This window comes from Pygoscelis adeliae, unplaced genomic scaffold (genome assembly GCF_000699105.1).
Source record: "Pygoscelis adeliae isolate BGI_AS28 unplaced genomic scaffold, ASM69910v1 Scaffold96, whole genome shotgun sequence".
Classification (NCBI taxonomy): Eukaryota; Metazoa; Chordata; class Aves; order Sphenisciformes; family Spheniscidae; genus Pygoscelis; species Pygoscelis adeliae.
The window spans coordinates 2598215-2617245 of NW_008824935.1; the positions used below are offsets into that span (position 1 = coordinate 2598215).

The window sequence follows — 19031 nt, forward strand, 5'->3', positions numbered from 1 at the left end:
GATTCATAATAGAGAAATATTCAGTGTGTTAGAATAGTCAAATAGCAGTAATATACAGATGAAAGACAACGCATAGGAGTGCAAAAACATCCCGTGACTACAGGACTACCAGCTGCAAGAGCAATGGTTATTACTTCACTGGAGAGCCAGAATGGAAAGAGAAAGACACGTTAAGGTTAGTGACAGACACAAGAAGAAATAAACCAAAACAGATAATCTTAACATCAAATAGACAAACTAAGGACTCATCCTGGTTAAGAAAGAGTGCAGCCACATGGTCAGAGCGCTGACCAGGTTTGGGAAATCTGTTGTCTAGCCCTGGCTCTACCTAAGCAATGGTTTTCCTTATGTAAAACAGGGGAAAAAAAGGATTCCTCGGGCAAGAAGTAAATCATATTGTCATCCCAGGAAACACTTGTACACCCAATACACATTGCATATCTCAGTATTCACCACTCTCGGTGCAGGAAAAAACTAAACAGTCTCTGACAGCCAAAGTATTCATTCAACAGTAAAGCACCCAAACAAAAAACCCATACAGCACAACACTTAATCTCTTGATGAATCTACAAAACTTTGTGATATGTCGCCACAGTAGTCTCCACTTGCTCTATTGACTTTTCCAGACTCTCTAGAAGCAAGTTTTCACCAAATAATTACTGATATAAATACAGTAAATGTTCATACTTATTACAAAGAGAACAACTACAGGTACCTCTTCAAACATCTACAGAAGGCCTGTCTATTAAAATTACTTGTAGTAATTTAGTCTTTCACTTAACACCATGGGTTTAAAATTAGCCCATACATGTTGTGAAATATTTTTTGTAATAAATTCAAGACATGCAAGAAAATCCTTTATTAATTCAAAATATCACACTGATTTAAAACAGCAAGCAGAGAGAAAATGAGAGTGTATCATAGATACAAAAGGAAAAGGATTCTGCGGTAGAATAAGGCAGCCTTCTAAAGGAAAGGGACATTTCTGGTTGGAAGCAGCTAAGAAGGTCTTTTTTGTGTGGTTTTTTGTTTTGGTTTGGGTTTTGTGTTTTGTTTTGGTTTATTTTAAAGCTAGATAATCGGGACCAAAACAAGAGACAATTCACTTAGTGATTAGTAATGAATCAGGGCAACAGTCTTGACAGCTAGACTGAGTGCATCACACTTCAGCCTTTGAACTTCAGTAACGGGGCAGCCGAGCTATCAAGTCATCAGCTAGTAAGTTTGCTTTGTCCCTCATTTCTTTTTCTAGTCATATAGGTCTAGGCTTGGGGATTAGGATAACCAAAGATGCTTCACAGAAGGGAATACTGATGACCTGCAAAACAAAAGCATTTTTGGGGTAGTGCATGGGATGTTCCCCTGCGCCTTTCTATTTTGATTGTTCAGCTTTTACATGAAGTTGCTGCTGACAAGAGCTGCTTTTCTAGGTCACCTTCAATTTCAATTTTCCAGATCCTTCCCTGATACTTCTCACCAGTCTCACCTGACAGGTTTAGTGTCAAATGGCTCAGAGCACTCTGACTCAGTCCTGCAGCAAACATCCAAAAGAAGCAAAGAATAAGTTTATCCAAGTTTGTTTCAAATACTTACACTCCAACCAAGCAGCTTCCTCTACTACGCAATGCCCCAATCTCACCCCTACAGACCATAAATTATCACTCAGCCTTCATCCCCCTCCTGATAACACCTGCTATGCACTGGTTACGGGGGGAAGGGAGGGAGGGCATGACACACACTGAAAATAAATCACACCAATACTGAAATCTCTGATTATAAATATTTGTTTAATGAGAATTAATTAGACAATGGACAAGCTGAATAAGCAGTCCCTCTGCTCAGTTTCTTAAGACAAACATTAACAGCTTAGTCCTGCATTTCAAGAATTTGAAAGTCTGTTACCTTTGATAACTGAAAAGCAAAATCAAGTATCTTTAGAATCAATTTTAAGCAACAAAATTAAAAAGCAAAGCCACCTTTGCTATAGTTAAAATTCTAAGAAAAAAATACAAATTTGTAGGTGTACCTGGTGATGCTGAATGTTCTTTATATTACAAGAAAACTCATGGTACAGTTGGAATTTATCGATATCCCTTTCATTTCCACTTTTGGACGACACTTTTGCCAAGGCTGACTGGATACAAATGTACCTTTGCTGACATCTGAATAAAAGAAATATGTCAATAAGGTATTTTAGCACGAAGCTTGTAACAAGTCATTAGTGCTTCTATTAAACAAAAATGAATTTTGAAGTCTGCGCAATTACAAGTTATGTTAACTCCAATTACCTGCAGAACTGTATTACATATCTTAATGCCGAGACTGACATGACACCTACTGACTGGAAGATACCAAGAGAAGAAATTCAAGCAGACCTCAGAAAAAGCTGAACACAGCCCTTCTCCTGAAGGGAATGGATACTCAAAAGCTGCACTTCAGTTTGATCAGTTATTGGTTCAACTTCACAGAACAAATTTTGGAAAGTTGCAAAAAAGTTATAGCAGTTATTTATTTTATAGAAGTGCAACATCTTTCTTGAATCTACCCAGCCTCAGAATTAATTTCTTGCTTTGAGCACTTAACACCCATAAAACTTTTCATTATCTTTAGGAGTAACAGGGATCCCAAACAGATAGCTTCCTGAATGCTCCTCATGATTACTACACATGCAGCACACTTTAGATCAACAGGATATATCTGTAGAGCACTGTGTATCCAGCTGAGGAGCTTCTAGTGGTCAAAAGAATGAAAGTGTTAGTCTGGTAACGACAGAACATCCTTTACAAAACAACCCCATCATTGAAATTATCACATTGCTGTGCTCTAGCTTTTTGATGAAGCTGGCCATTACTCATGATAAACAGCAAACAAGAGTCAACTAAACAGAACTGAGCAGATTCAAACCAACACTGCATGCTCCTAAAAAGGTATCTGTTCTTTGAGAACCCTGTTCTGTCCCAGATAGTACACAGCAGAGGAAAAAAATATCAAGCAACTACTACTCTGTCACATCAAGTCCCCGGACATGACAAATAACCTTGAAGTCATTATGTAATGTAAGAAAATGTAATGTAAAAAAAAAGTCAGCTAACACAGTCAGAGGATCAGTAACTCCTGCTTTAAAAATGGTGACATTTGCTTGCCTGATTGTCTTCCAATGACAGAATCAACCATCACTGCATGCTAATTAGACTGACTGGTGTCAAGCAGTAAATATTAGAGCAATAATAAATAGTAAATATCAGAGCAGATACACCTCTGGAAAGTCATAGCTTGAAGGAAGTGCAAGGAGAGAAAACTTTGCCTTACAGGTCACTAACTGCAAGAGAGATATGCTCTATATGGAACAGTCTTTGGGAGTCACAGTGTCATGCCATGCTCGCAGGAGATTTCTCCTCCACTGATAGCCAGATGGGCAGAAAGGCTAAAGAACGTCTCCAGCACAAGTGAAGGAATGGACCTAATGCAATCTCACAGTAACACTGTTTTCACATTATTAAAAAAATGAATTACATATGTGCACACTAGGAGACTGAATCTTACTGTGTAACCAGGAAAATTTAGAAAATTTAAAAAAATAAAATCAAACTTACAATTTCCTGATAAAATCCAGTGTATCTTTATCTTTAGCAAAGATGTCAGCTAAAATATGCTGTACACCAGCCTCTACCTCCTGAATAGTTGAAAGGCCTTAGAAGAAAAAACAGTTAGTAATTATAAAAAAGCTAATATGAAAAATTACACAACTGCACAAGCACTAATAAAATATATACAAGCTGAAAGAAAATTGATGCAAGATATCCAACTGATTTGCAGAGGTTTCAATGAAGAATCCTAGTTCATTAGAATTTTTTTAAATAAGCTTGCTTTCCAAAACATCTGAAAATTTTTAATGAGCCTAAAGTGACCAATGCAGTATCATAAATCAAAATGACATTAAAATGAGAGAAAAATAATAATTGTGACTTTGATGCTAACAGATCTTGACATTTACGATGCAAATTAATTATTTACAATGGTAAAATTAGATATTCGAGTACAATTTTTGCAGTTGTAATAAAATGAGTAGTCACAGCACACAAAAACCACACTTTTTGCTACTGATATAGAAACTGCCTAAAATCTTTGCAGGCAATCCTGTCCTTTCTCTGTGTAATAGTTTTATATTTCCACCGGTTTGTAGCAGGAGTTCGCACAGTGCCACTTTCTGAGGTTGGGCTACCCTCACATCCTCTCCCATGAAACACTGTTCAGTGAAGTTATAAAACGTCTCCATAGCAAAGTATTCTAGAGAGCTGATAACAAAATCATTCAGCTTTCCAACACACAGAACCATCCCTCACTTCAAAAGACCAGAAGATGTGGCACAGCATTCTCCTCAGCACAGTGGTTGAATTGGACCAGAACCAGAAGGTAATGAAATAAAACTGACATCTTGTATTTTAAAATCAATATATCTAACCCCGTTTCTAGCAACAGTCAGTACAAATGCTTCACAGCAAAAAGCAAGAATCCTAGAGTTGGCAAATACAGGATTAACTGTCTCCTTCAACACACATTTTTTTACTCTGTTGTCTGATGGACTACCAATATCTTGAAAGAACTTTATCAACGCCATTTTAAAAAAAACTGCATAGCTCTAAGAACTAATATTTTTATTGAATCCAGAACCCTGCTTCTGACTGGGCTATAGAGTTACACACTATAAAGAAATAATCTTGCCCTTTTTTAAAAAGGGGAAGCTAAACTTACCTGCCAGAAAGAAAAATAAAAGTGGGAGAATAAATTCTTATTCTCTTATTAAATTCTTATTATGTTATTAAATGCCTGAACTGATTGGTAGTTGTGGAATTTGGCTCTTTACATCTGAGTTAGTGTTTCATATGGTAAAAGTAATGTAACATCAGAATACAAAGCTAAGGGAATAATAAAACATGCATTATATTGAATACGAATTATTGTGAGACACTCAAGTACCAGCAGTATACATGGTGACATTATTTTAATTCTAGCAGAGAATTTGAATGAGACAAAACAGACCAAAACCAATCAGAATTAAAGAAATTATCAAAAAGTTCCCATTCAACAAGCACCACTCACATGGGCATTAACTGCGTCCATTTTAAAAACTGCACATGCTTGTTTAATTAGAGAAATGTTGGACCATGCATACAACTAAAAAGAAGAACAAAGTTTTCTAGTGAGCCTACTTCCATAACTTTCAAATATCTGGCTTTGAAACATGAACTGCAGTCTTTATTTCAGTTTATTTTTAGTCTAAGTTTAAAAACACTGAAAATTTAAAATAACTGAATATTAAGATCTGATGAAAACTCTTCTGCACGGCAAATGGCTCATCCCTTCAACAGAAATTCACTCTGATCTCAAACTGTATATAGGTTGTCAACCTGGCTCCCAAGCTGATAAAAGTGGCCCAGTTCATATATGTATGTAGTTTCTGATACGCCTTTCAAATGGTAACCATTATATAAACCTAAGCAACATTATTTTTAGCACAAAATTGAAAATAGGTGTACTGATTCCAAAAATTGAAGTGTTTATGCTGCAACAAATAGCACTCCTTTCTGAATGCACCCTAAATAATTTATTTGAACTTTCACTGTGAAGATTTTCATTTGGCTCTTTAGACTCTGCCAGCATAGTCAGATACGTGCTTGCAATATACTGCTGTATGAAATAATGACATATGCTACAATGCAGTAATTAAACAATCAGAATATTTTGTAACTGATTTTGAATGCCAAGTTAGGATCATTTTATAAACAATATTTAAATAAAATAAAAGAACAACATAAGTGGGAAGAGTAAGAGTCAGCTTCACCAGCAGGTTCAGCACTTTTACATTAAAATTAAAAAAATAAATGTTGGGGCAGGGAAGAAAAGCACTTCTCTATTTTAACACCATACAGAAGGTTGCAGCAATCTTCGTATTTTATTGTCAGAGATTGCCCCCTACAGATTCACCCATAACTGCATTCATAAAGAAACACAATTCTGCAGTCTATGTGTGACAATCATACCATTAAAGTTACTACTCACATTTCAGAGATTACATCTTATCCAACCCCTACTGTCATTCAATAGTAAAAACTCTCTCCCGCTCACTCCTAGTCACTGAGGCCAGTTTTTATTAAGATATGCTTTGACGGGTGACATTTACTTCAGTAAAAACTATGAGCTTAAGCCCTTTATACAATCAGTGTTGAATCTTCAGTAAACAATTAAAGTAAGAGAAGAACCATGGAGAGGTCTCAGGTGTGCAGCGCAGTTCCCTCTCTCTTACCAGTAAATACAGATGACAACTATACTCTAACATCTCCAGACTTCTGTCTGCTGGTATACCAGAATTACTACTATTTACAGCACAAAGACAGGAAAGGTTTGGGAGCCATGATATTAAATTTAAAATCTACCACATGCTGCTAGAAGAACTGTGGAATTTAAAATAGTTGCATAATGCAACATCAGAACAATTAAAGTAATTTCCCTTTTAAAATATTTTGAGGCTTTTAAGACATTACTGCTCATAGAAGCAGAGTGCTTACCTTTGGTATTAGGTCTAATGTAAGAAAAAAGATTGAGTTCCATAGGATTCTGCAGAAGGGAGAGAGCAGCAGGTTCTAATCCCAGCTGCTTGGCCCTCTGGGCTTTGGTGCCTTTACTCCCAGTTTTATAAGGTGCAGACTTAAAGCAAACAAAAAATACAGTTATTAAAAGACAAGGAAATATTTCAGTCATGCTATGTACTTTGCATCATGCACTATTTAGTTATGCAAGATTACATTTAAACTAAGGATGATCTGAAAAAGACTAGTGTACTGACCACATGGTCTAATTCTTCCAAAGTTCTGCAATTTAATAATGCTGTTAAAAGGCATCCGGATAATTTCCCTTCTTTCTTCAACTTCTGTATCATCGTATGCGTCTTTTTCGCAACAGTACTAAAATGCAAAAGATTGAAATTAAGAGTCACATTTCATGGTGGATTAAAAAGGCTATTGATTGCAACCTTGTTTATTACACTGCTGAAGCTCTCTCAAACCCCAGAAGATTGTATCTCATGGTAATCCTCAACAAAACAAGTATGACAATCCAAAAGAGTTTCTAACTATTACTCTCTTTCTCCAGTTAGTTCAAAACTGTATCAAAATATCTGTGGTACCTTTAAGAAAAATCATCAAACAATACTGATAGTTGTTACCGATATATACATTTTTGCAAGATTACTGGCCTGGAAGCCAAATAAAAAGGCCCTAAGTTAAATCCATTTTGATGAGCACTTACAGTCGTAATTCACATCAAGGTAGTTCTGCAGTATCAAGTACGGGGTACCAGATTTCAAACTCTTAGACCTTCAGTAAGATACCTGTGAGCAACCACAGGCAGGAAAGGTATTTTGTTGTGATTTAAGTTACTTGTTCAGACAAGAACTATTTCAGGCCACCTTCCCTCTTTGGAAAGAATCTCCTGCTAGGGGATAGCCAGGGAGCACAAGGGGGAAGACACCATGTTGACAGAACAGCTGGCAAGTCTGTTCCTTTGCCATCTCAAGAACCTACAGCCACCCAAAAAGAAGGAGCAGTGAGAGCAGTCTCATCCACCCCTACAGCGGGCTTTGCTGATCATTTCTTTGCTGCAATGGTCCATGATGGTTTAGCCTGCCCTCCTGAGGCACTACAACCTCAAGAAGTGCTCTTCACTAGAGGCTTCGCTGTTCCAAATGGGGAGCCAAGGGATTCTCAGTGATTCTTCTTCTAAGGGGGCAGCTTACATCTAACTGGGCTAGGTATCTCCAGGACCTGTAAGCTACTAAAACTGCAGAAAGATTAAGATCTTTCTTAATCTTCTTTCTTTGGCAATTAATTATGCTAGATTTCCTGTTAGAGTAAAAAACAGACAGGCATCAAGCATAATTACCTCAGTTTTAAACTTTCTTCTGTAGGATTTCCTTTATCATTGCAGTATGTACAAAAAGCCAAAACAGGAACACAGAAGTAGCAGCCAGTTGTTACTTACCTGCCCCCCAGACACCTCCCGGTATTAACCTACTTACCGTAGTTCTTCCAATGTTTGCTGCACTTCTCTCAAGGCATCAGCCTCCAGATTATTGATGAGTTCTTTTCGATACCGAGCAATAAAAGGAATTGTGTTTTCTTCTTGAAAGAGGCGAATTAAGTTTGCACATACCCATGGTTCAACATTTGTTATTTCTGACAAGGCCTGTCACATGCAAAAAAAAACCACAAAAAAAACATTTAAGAAAAGTGATAGATTGCTTTAAACAGCCTCTCACTCAAAGTTCAAAATCACCCCCAGAATATTATGCTGGACAGCAGGGACTACTGTCCTCCCTAAGACAGGATGTCAGGCTTCCCATGCATCCAGCCACCACACCCAGTACATTCAGAAAGATACACAGCAACCAATGTTTCCAGAAACTTGTAACTACAGAAAAAAAAAATGCAGGAAGGAGTGCCTCTTGGGAACAGAAAAAAAAACAATTAAAAAACCCAAAACAAACACACACACAGAAAGACAACAAACTGCACATGGCAACTCAGAAAACTTGGAACTTTTTTTTTTAAAACCAACACTGACATATCTCATGGTTAAACAAAACAAACAAACCAACCCTACAAACCCAAAGCTGATCCAAATCCCACTCCACCAATAATTGGAAAGTAGCATGATATTACTAAAGGTTTCAAAATGAACCAAACCTCACAAAATTAAACATGATTTTGTACAAATTGGGCTTTCTAAAGATAGTTACAGTGTATCAATATGGAATTGAGGACAAAGTACATAAGTACCTTAGCTTAGTAACATTTTCACTATCACAGTTTGTTTGTACTTCGCTACAGTTAACAGCTGATTTAAAAGCCTTCCAAAAGTTTTGTTCTGAAGCCTAAAAATATAACAACTCCAGCACAATCATATTCACTGCTTTTAGAGCAGCAATACGTAAAGATCAAATTCTCCAACTGCATTTCCAGGAAAATTTTAGAAGACTTAGGAACAAAACTTTACACCTTGCTTAAGCAGGCAGTACTAAGGACGATGAATAGGATGTACCCAATCTATTCCCATTCTGTTCATATAAAAATCTTCCATAACCATACCCAGCCTCCCAGAACAGGAGCTATCCTAGAACTGTCTTCATATGAACAGCTTCAAAGCTAACATCCTACAAAAACAAAGATGATATATCCCTTGATGTCACTGTTCCAAGAATGCAATCTCCTCCTTGATGATAATGTAAATTGATATACGCTCTCATATGAGTCTCTACAATGAACTGATCCACACTAAATCTTGAATTCTGAAACTATGCACACAGACATCCCAATTCTTTCAGCATCCCTTCCTGTAGGAGTTTCAGTTGACTATATCCACAAAAAACCCCATGTGCCGAGACAGAAGAAATGAGCAAACTGTTACAGGCTAGCTTTACACTAAAGACTGGCTAAGTCAGATATTTGAATTATGTTAAAGTTTGAACTTTTAACAGTCACCAACCAACATTTATATGTATTATGACAATTTAAGCAGAGGTTAAATGACTACTTAACAGCACAATGACTCTCTGACACTCCAAATGATGCCAAGAGGACTCAAACTGTATGTTAGAATCTAAGTGCTAATTATGTAGGAAATGGTTTCATCAATACCTCAGAAAAGGAGAAGATCTCATACCTGTACAATATCCCAGTTCATCTCAAATTCTTCTTTTACTTTGTTGCCTCCTAGATTTTTTACTGGCTTTCCTTCAGGACATGTAGTTGACTTAATCTTTTTAAGAGGTGGTTCATCAAATGCAAAATCCTCCTCAGATTTCTCATGTTTCACTTGATTTCCCACTACAGGAACGCTTGTTGAGGGTTCTTCATCATCCTCCAAACTCTTTACTTTCTTCCCTTGGAATGAATTTATTTCCTTTTTTTTCGGCACTTCTGGCTTTTGATTTAAAGTTTTTGGTTTAGTGCCTACCTCTTCTTCCTTAGGCTCTAGAAGCTGCATTCTATTAACTTCTGCAGGAGCAATAGGCAAGGATACATCCTGCCAAAAAGGCATTGAAACTACGTTAAGCATTGACTGTTACAAACTGGTTCAACATTTCAATTAAAACCTAGGAAGGCTTGATACCGGACATCATTTTTCCAAGTGATGTCTCTGTCTGGCAGGGAAATGCCAAGCCAGAAATCAAGTAACCTGAAATATACCTTGCGTGGAGGAAAAGAGACAAAACATACCCAGCAAAACTGCAATTTAAAAGATCAAATAAAATTATCCTGGAAAGACTTTAATAATAATCTTCTGAAGGGCTCTCCTTCAGAATACACTGATCTACAGTCCTTGCTTCCACTCATCTCAACAAAACAGGGAACAGCAGGGCAGGGAAGCACTCTTCTAATGATGTGTTATGTTAGGTGCAGCATGGGAACTGGAACTAAGATTTGGTCTGCTAAGATATTGTTTAACCTCGGACAAGCAACACCTTCTTTCCTGAATTTCCTGAGATCTTCTTCAGAGTCCAAGAACATATTTCTCAATATGCCACATATGTCAAAGCATTCAGAAACATTAGTATAAACCAGAAGGACTGGCTGCTGTCATGACCTGACCTCTGATGTTAATTTTAGATAGAAGTAAGGAACTTCTGATAGAAGTGCATCTTATATTTGTCATAATAAAACTGCGGTCCTTACTGGGTCGAACAGCCATGCAAGGAAACACAAGGACAGGCCTTTTTTTTGTTGTGGTACCCAGCTGGTGAAAAGGTAGAAGACATCAAAGGTGCAACACAGAAACCAGAGATATTAGAGTGTTTAGTTTTCATTACTGAAAGAACAGTGGTATTTATCATTTATTTTTGCTGTTGAAAGAGATCTCCAGGGAAAACCATGTCCCACTATCATTGGCCAAAATTTTAAAGAAGGGCCCTTATATCTGGGGCACTTAAGTACGTAAGAAAGCCACGTTTATCACACATACCGAATATTCAGTAACAGTGGAATCAGATGAGCTGATCAGACTTGGGCAACCAAGTGAACCAGAGCTGGAAAAATTCTGCTCATGTTACTTGCCAACCACGGTAATTAAATGTCTCTTGCTTACAGATACTCACCATTTCCTCTTTTATTGCTGCCTTCTTGACCTTCTTCCTGGCCACAGCTGACCGTGGAGCAGCAACTTTTTTAGTTTTTGCCTCATTTTTCTTTGGCAACCGAGGTCTCTTGGCGATTTTGCTTTTTGGCTCCCACTCCTCCTCTTCCTCCTCTGATTCAGAGCTCCTGAAAAACAAACAAATGAACAATATTGCTTATGAGAAGAATAAAAAAAACCCATAAGCAAACCAGTCTGAGTGTTTTCTGACATGAAAGGAAGCAAACAGGAGAAATGAACAGAAACGTAGGCAGACTCAACAAATACAGGTCTTTCATGCTCTTGCAGAGCTAATAGCTGGAACAATTTACCAAGCTTTCCTGAAGCTGGTCACTGGGATGTGTGACCTGATTCTGTTTGGACAACCGGCAATTCAGTTTCACCCCACTTTCACTATGAGCGTGAAGCAGCATAGGTAATTTGTGTTTTATAATTGAAGTTTTGTGCATTCAATCTTTTTAGTCAACTGCTCAGAAACTGAGTGTTGTTCTTATGCAATCGCTCATGCTTAGCATAAACCTTTAAAAAAATCCTAAGGAAAAAAGTAATCTTACGAATTAAGAAATGAAGGTAGTTCATCTTCTGATGTAAGGGCTTTGGCTTCAGATTTCACCCTCCTTGGTAGAGATGACATCTGAAACAGAGGCGAGAAGAGAGAAACAGAACATTTGGTTGAAGCTGTACTCTCTTATTTAGCCCTTTAACTCACTGCCAAGTGTGCCCTCATCATGTCTTCACCAATCACACAAGTTTCCTCTAGAGCAAGTTTGGATTTCTTAGTATCCAAGAATTCAGGCCACAGCAGCACACATTCAACAATCTTTTCAAATGAGCAAACAAACCAGCATTATAGCCTCTGAAATTATTTTTCTCTTCAAATGGAGGTAATGATTTGGCTTGCATGTAAAGCTATCCTAGCAAAAAGAGTACTGGTTCTCAGACATATTATTGGGTATCACTTATATACTGTGCCAGCCTTTCCTCCATCAATCTAAGTACAAAAAATAAAATTAAGATCTAGTAAGGTGAGCTTGCATATGGCTTTGATGTGAACAGGACATGAAGATTGCCCATTTTGATTCAGAATTTCACCTTTAAAGACTATCCATCGCTTGTATGCATAATAAAAACAATGATTTTGAAAGAGCTGCTCATTAGCATATAGAAAGTGCCTAAAACAATTACCAAAGGTAAAAAGGGAAGGCACAGACTTTCTCCTGACCCGAGATTCACACCTACAATAGCTGCATTTCAGTTAATCAGTTACAGAATTTTGGGCAATGGTTGGGCCCATGAATTTCAATAATCATATTTGGCAGTTTTAGTTAGAGAATTTTAGGTACCCTCAAAATTTTACCTGCCAGAAAATTAAAATTAAAAAAACAAACAACAAAAAAGCATTTCTAGAACTATAAAATTCATAAACATATTTTACCGATATCTGGTACAATTTCACCATTCTTCACATTCTATTCTCCAGCTCTCGTACCCAAAAAACTTCTTGCAGTTTGACCTTTGATCCAGCCTTACCACTGTGATGCGAGCCTTGAAGTCCCATGTTTGCACATAGAAACTGGATAAGCGCTTTCAAAGTGCCATTTAATTCAAGGGCAAAACGCTCTTTAACCCAACTTCATTCTGGCCTCTGTTCAAGCACTAGAAGCATAACTATTGTTATAAACAGCTTTCAACAAGTTTTCCTTGTAAAGCAGTACCTGAATTTAAGTGACCATTTTCAGCACCGCAGTGGAAGGACATCAAATAGCACTAACTATTAGCTTGCTTGCAAAACACCTTCTTGTAGCAATCATCATGGTCAGTAGCAGGTCAGCATTTCTGTGCTGTTCCACTGACTGAAATCCCATTATGTGACTGGTTAGAATGCACATCTACCACAGGAAAACAGAAATCTCCACAGAACACAAAAAACATTACTCACCTTATTAGCTTCCCAGGTGACTTTTCACTGTCAGTTCTGAGACACCTGCAACTTCGCCCAGCCACTCTGCTGCTCCGTTTTCCTTAGCTCTTTATAGCTGAACGGTCATTATCATAGTCTTAATTCATTAATTATTCCCATTACCTCAGAGGCATGAAAATATTTCCATTTTCTACTGTACTTTAATCTGTGAATGCGAGAAAAAAAACATTATTCATGTTTGCAACACCAAGATTTCCAGAATTAGGTAACACCTGAGCCAGACGGATCTCTGATCCATTTTTTGCAGGCACTGGGACACTTTTCACATGATTAGGTCTCAGAGTTCTCTCTGTTTTCAAACTAGGTGTTTAGCTTACAATATAATTATCAGCCATGCTTCTTCAGCTAATCCAACTAGGTGGGTATTTTTCAGTATTCCAGGCAATTTTGGAAGCCAGTGATCAGTTTTTAAACACTCTAACCAGCTTCTTCATAGTTACCCATTGAATCATAGCAAGGAAGAAGAAAAAAGCCAACACGCATGTTCTCTCACCTGAGGTCAGCACTCCCCCTACGTAACACCGCTCTCTAAACTTCCCTGCCAGTTTTGGACACCCAGCATATCACCATGATAGTTTTGGGGCTTACCCAAAGGCCCAGGTAAAAGGAAAGCCCCACCCGGAAGGTCTTTTTTCTGCTAATATTTCCCTCTCACCTCAAGAGGCCAAGGGCAGGGTCTCAAAATATCTCAATATTTGTATTGTTACATTAAGTAAGATTATAGCAAAGGTAAAGCTTACTCTATAAAATTAATTGTACTTCCTGTCATCCAACACTGGTGATTGATTTAACTCTTTGTATCAGCATAAGAATAGGAGATGAGCTCCTTGGTTTATGAAACCAGGCATTTTCCACATTCTTCATGAACAGATTAGTATTTGCTCCTACATCCTTAAGTCCGAGAATTACCATACAGCAAATATAAAAATGGCATAGGAAAGCATGAAATAGAATAGAAAGTGATATGTAATAAGTCTAAGTCTTTATGGGACAGTTCAATGTCTGCGTGTTTTTTTCTTTTGATTTCTTGGATTTTCAACTTTAAAAAACAATTAGATCATCTTTTAAGTGTTTGTTGTAGTCCTTCAGAAAGCTGGAGAAGTATCAAAAACGTTTGATCCAGAAGATCAAAGACGACAAGACCAGCACAGAATCTGTGTCAATATGTATCAGTTCTTACGAGCATGTAGTGAGTCAGGAGTGGCCTCAGATACATAAACTCCAACTTTAATTGTATTATTAATCTACTAAATTTTCTCCAGAAGAGTGGTAACTTTGTTCCTAAAGGCTTTTGTACCTGCACTTAACAGTTAATTTTAACTAAGGTAAGATGTGAATTTAAAGCACAAAACTTATTTCAGAATAACTCTCCATAAACAGACAAGCCGTGGTCAGAAGCCAAAATAGAGTTCTACAGCTCAAAATAAAAGCCCAATACCAAAGAGCATCTGTGAGATGAATATCAAACATGGGGTACCACAAAGGAAAAAAAGGTCACGATATTTCACTGTGAGGTGGGGCCAAGTCATAACCACCTCCCCTTCTAATAACGTATACATCAAACTAACTGTACTTCGTATTTGCAGAAAAAGAATCTTGCAGTTGCTACATATATTCTTTTTGTTTACAAAGAATCATTTTTTTTATTCAAATCCTCAAATGTACTTCTGATTTGATTCCAAATTGCCAGACAGCTGTCTGCTAAATTTTCCTCCTGAGCTGCCTGCGCCAGGGTGTGCTAACACCTACAGTTAATGACTAAGAAAAACAGTCCTTCTGTGATTCACTGTGGAGGGGGAGGCAGGGAAGAGGATGAAAAAGCAATGGGTCTAAATGCCACTGATGATGGTGAATAACCATTACGGATTTTTTTTAAAAAGCTTAGAGACAGTCCCTGAAGTGAGGCAGGAAGACTCAAGAAACAGGCAAACACAGCTATGCTCCACATGGGTCATCTACAATGCTGACTGCACTGACTACATGACAAGGCAACCAAACAAGCTATTGCCTGCTCCGTGCTCTGCTTCTATGGGATATGGTCCCCCATGTCTCCTGCCTCAAGTGTTGAGGGAGCTTGGAAGAGCTTTATTCTCCCTCCCACAGCATGCTGGGATCAAGACAGTATGAAGTTGGCCACTTATCTCCTATTATATTTTCCAGATAGACTGGCCTCAGTGGGAAAACTGCCTTTACCTCTTCCTTCTCTGTCACCTCCAGGTAACCACACACAAAGTGGGGGCTTGTTTCTACTCTGAGGAAAGAAACTGTAGCTTGCATAGATCTGTGCAAATCTTTCTTCCCAAATCCAGAAAAGTCCTATAGCCGTAGAAGAGCCAATTACAAAAGTGACTGCTTCTTGAAAAATGAAGAGTAATCAATTCATACCAGACACAAGTCAGAGTAAACTTTTTTCCCCTCCTGTGCCTGTGTTCAGTATTGCTGTACCTTATCACAAGTGTTTGCAGTGCCTGGATCACTGGTGTCTCCTGTACTTATCACCTGAAGGAAGTAAACACGCAGTATCCAGTGATGTGCACAGGTTATCCCTGTGTAGGATTTCACTGGCTTGCCAGTTGGCATATTGAACTCCTACAGCTCTGTTCTAGCAGCTTTCCTCACACCTGGGGCCAGCAAACTTCCAAGTAACATTTGCTAACACGTTATTTTTTTCTTATTTTATATATGTTGTCAGAAACTTTGCAGTCATTAAAAAAAAAATGTTGTTACTTGAGAAAAAAGAGTTCTTAATCATCTCACCAACAGTATTTTACTTCCATGCCAGGCAACAGGAGCTAGGAGCTAGAAACTGCAGCCTTGCCCACACACTTTAGCTCCCAAGTCCTGCTTCATTTCAGATTGGTCCATGTACGATATTTTGCCTCTCTGCAACAGGCTGAAACCTTGACACTGAACCTTCACACTACACCCTTGATCCCCCTATTCAAGAGAATCAAAACTCTTCTGCTTGTCCATCTCCCCCCAAATGACAGCAGGCAGCATTAAACGTCATTGCTGAATTCTCTTTGCTTCGCACACTCAGTCATCACCAAAGCCTTGCTTCTCCACAAAACCCAAAGCAGTTACAGCGTGTTCTTCAAAAGTACTTCCCACTTAAAAGTGAAAGAGGACTTTGCAGAGCTATTATGCTGTCCAGTGAAGAAGAGCTGAAACTATTTAAATCATTGCTACTGTAGATAAATATATCTCCCAGGTCTACTCGGGTCTACTCTCCAAATAGTTTGGCATCTGTTTTGTTGCCAGTTCTTTTGTTCCCACCACTTCTATTCTCTGCATCCAATGCAGAGCTCCACAATGCACTCATGCTACCCCAATGGCTGTAAATAGCACACTTCTCCCTGCCTGTCAGCTACTCATTAAAATAAGGCTAGTGCAGTTTGGTGTTGGGCCACGCCAGGAATAAAGAAGAGTGACAGGGTAGCTCTTATTATACTTCGCTGTGCAGAATCTTAATATGGGTATGCACAAAACATACAGCAAGGAAGTAATCATTCCTCTGGTCTCTCTCCCCAAGTAGGAGTTCTAGGTAGCACGTAGAACATAAGTGGATTGAGGCTTTAAAGGCCTTATGTTAAAGAGCAATCCAAGTCTCACTTAGAGACTGATACTCTCTTCAACCTCCCTATTCATGCAAAGATACAACCCATTAAAAGGAAATTTCATCATATGTGAATCCAGGTGGCATAAGCAACTGCTTGCAGAAAGTTTAATAATAGTTTAAAAGTAATTAGATGAAAAAACCCTCCCTCCTCCCACCATTCTCCCAAAACCCAAAGTCCAGCACTAGTACAAGGCTATGTGTTGTAGCTCTACCATTAGGGCAACAATTTTCAGAGTCAGAAATTGCTCCAGTAATCCTAATAGACTGTGACATCTTCTCCAGGGCACTTGAGGAAAAAAAAACGTATTTAACAGTTGAAAGTTATAGAAAAAATTATACTTTCACAGTATGATCAAATGAATGCCATTATGGCAAATTTAAATCTCATAACCTTACTACATTAAGTCACATAAATCCCTCATAACTAGAGAACTATAAATCTGAATATCAACAAAGTCTACTGCACCTTACAACTCAATCAAATAGATTCCTCTACCTGAAAGTACAGGATTAAAAAAAACAAAAACAAACACACACAACACAGAACCAAACAAACACACCACCACCACCACACATATACTTGGAAATTAATTTCATGTCAGTAACTGCAAAAAAAATCCCTCTCCAGCAGAAGAGGACACGGAAACTTCTAAAGCTCTTTTCCAGTTAACCTAAGGTAACACGTTCCTTCCAGAAGGGAAATCTGTCTATGCAGGAAGCTCCTCAAACTTTGCTCTGCAGCCTCTGCTATTCTAGCATGAAGAAAATAGCAAGTATAATAGAATTTTGCATTTTAGCTTTTTCTTAAATCACACAGTACTAGCCAAATGACAGTTTATTATAACACCAAGCATGTGGGGCAGGACATAAAAAGCACTACGAATCCCACACAACAAGTGAATTTCAGACCATTATTAGTAGCAGCAGAATGGCCCGTTTCAATAATTGTATGCAGGCTTTCAACAGTTTGATTTTGCTTGTCATTTTAAGACACTTCCATTGCATGCTAGAATAACATCCTAAGAAGAAATCAAAGTGTGAGCACACTATCAGCAGCAAAGGGGAAAAAATGCTCTTCAGGCCAATGGTAGGGACTTGTACAGAAATTGCTCTATCACTCCACAAGGTTTTTATCACCTATAACAACTAAGTTGTACTTCAAAATATAAATCAAACTTACTGTAATCCTCTCGAGGTTAAAACCTTGGAGAACTCCCAGACACTTTTGCTCAGAGAAGCTGGCGCAGTAGATTTCCAAGGACTTTTCCTGCACAAAGCCAGTCAGGACTGCCCGAGAAAGGAGTCGCAGACACAAATCAGGAGACTCCAGTGCTAACTGGACAATTACAGGCAGAAAGAAAGGGAGAGACATATAGGGTACACACATACAGCAAAACAGTCCCCAACACTAAACAGAAAGGAAAAGGTGTACCACCTACTGCTACACCTTACAGAAGTACCACCAAAGAGGCAAACCACCAAGGCCGTGCCCTTAGAAACCACACTCTGCTCCAAGCCTGTTCTTATAACTAGTTGTCCCACCGGGGGAAAGGAACAACCTGCGTGATGCAGCAGTCTGTCAATGAATCAGAAGAGGTGTGCACAGGAAGGCAGGGGAACGAACACTCTCCATGCATTTTTTTTAAACCACTTATCTCAAACCACCGATGAAAACAGACATTACCCGAAACCAGGGGGACACTGCTTCTGATTCAGTAACAGACTGCTACATCATGTGCAGCTACTCCTTTCCTCCAATCCAGCTTAATTTAATGGGACGTGTTCGCTTCTGAAGGATACGGAAGACGCACATCTGTTCTGCACGGCGACAGCCATAGTTCGTCACACCAGTAACAATCATTTAGGAGTCTTGCAGGCACGAGGGGAGTTGAGAGTAAAGCAGTGTTTGTTGCTTGGTGACTCACTACCATCCAAACCACTGCTTTTTGGCCCAGAAACGTGACTGAGCTTAAAATACACTTTATGTACTTCGAAGCCTTATTCTCCCCCAGACGCTGCCCCGCTTTCCTCAGATCTGTTGACAGCATTCAAGAGGAAGGACTAATTGAGCTGACTTTCACCCCCCGTGCCTGGTAAGGGCATCAGTTCCCTGGCAGAACCACGGGGTTCTGTGGCTGGGCTCACAAGCCCCTTCCTGCCCTCAAGGAAGGCCGGAGGCGCAGAAGGCATCCCAGGGGAGGCCGGGAGCCCCACACCCTCCCGCCCCAGCCCCAGCCCGGTGGG

At 38.8% G+C, this 19031-nt stretch overlaps 1 protein-coding gene across 2 annotated transcripts in view; it reads right to left on the bottom strand.

Moving 5' to 3' along the window:
• SRBD1 (S1 RNA binding domain 1) overlaps positions 1 to 18070 on the bottom strand; it is a 132046-nt gene extending 113976 nt beyond the window's left edge. For both annotated transcript variants that reach the window (XM_009325343.1, XM_009325342.1), the window contains exons 1-10: positions 17968 to 18070; positions 13127 to 13313; positions 11742 to 11821; positions 11150 to 11315; positions 9718 to 10080; positions 8075 to 8241; positions 6845 to 6962; positions 6567 to 6705; positions 3594 to 3690; positions 2027 to 2162 (exon numbers count right to left, since the gene is read on the bottom strand). In XM_009325343.1, coding sequence (XP_009323618.1) covers positions 2027 to 2162; positions 3594 to 3690; positions 6567 to 6705; positions 6845 to 6962; positions 8075 to 8241; positions 9718 to 10080; positions 11150 to 11315; positions 11742 to 11821 — 1266 coding nt within the window. In that variant the 5' untranslated portion in view covers positions 13127 to 13313; positions 17968 to 18070. The remainder of the gene's footprint in view (positions 1 to 2026; positions 2163 to 3593; positions 3691 to 6566; positions 6706 to 6844; positions 6963 to 8074; positions 8242 to 9717; positions 10081 to 11149; positions 11316 to 11741; positions 11822 to 13126; positions 13314 to 17967) is intronic.
• Between the last annotated feature and the right edge of the window lie 961 nt (positions 18071 to 19031).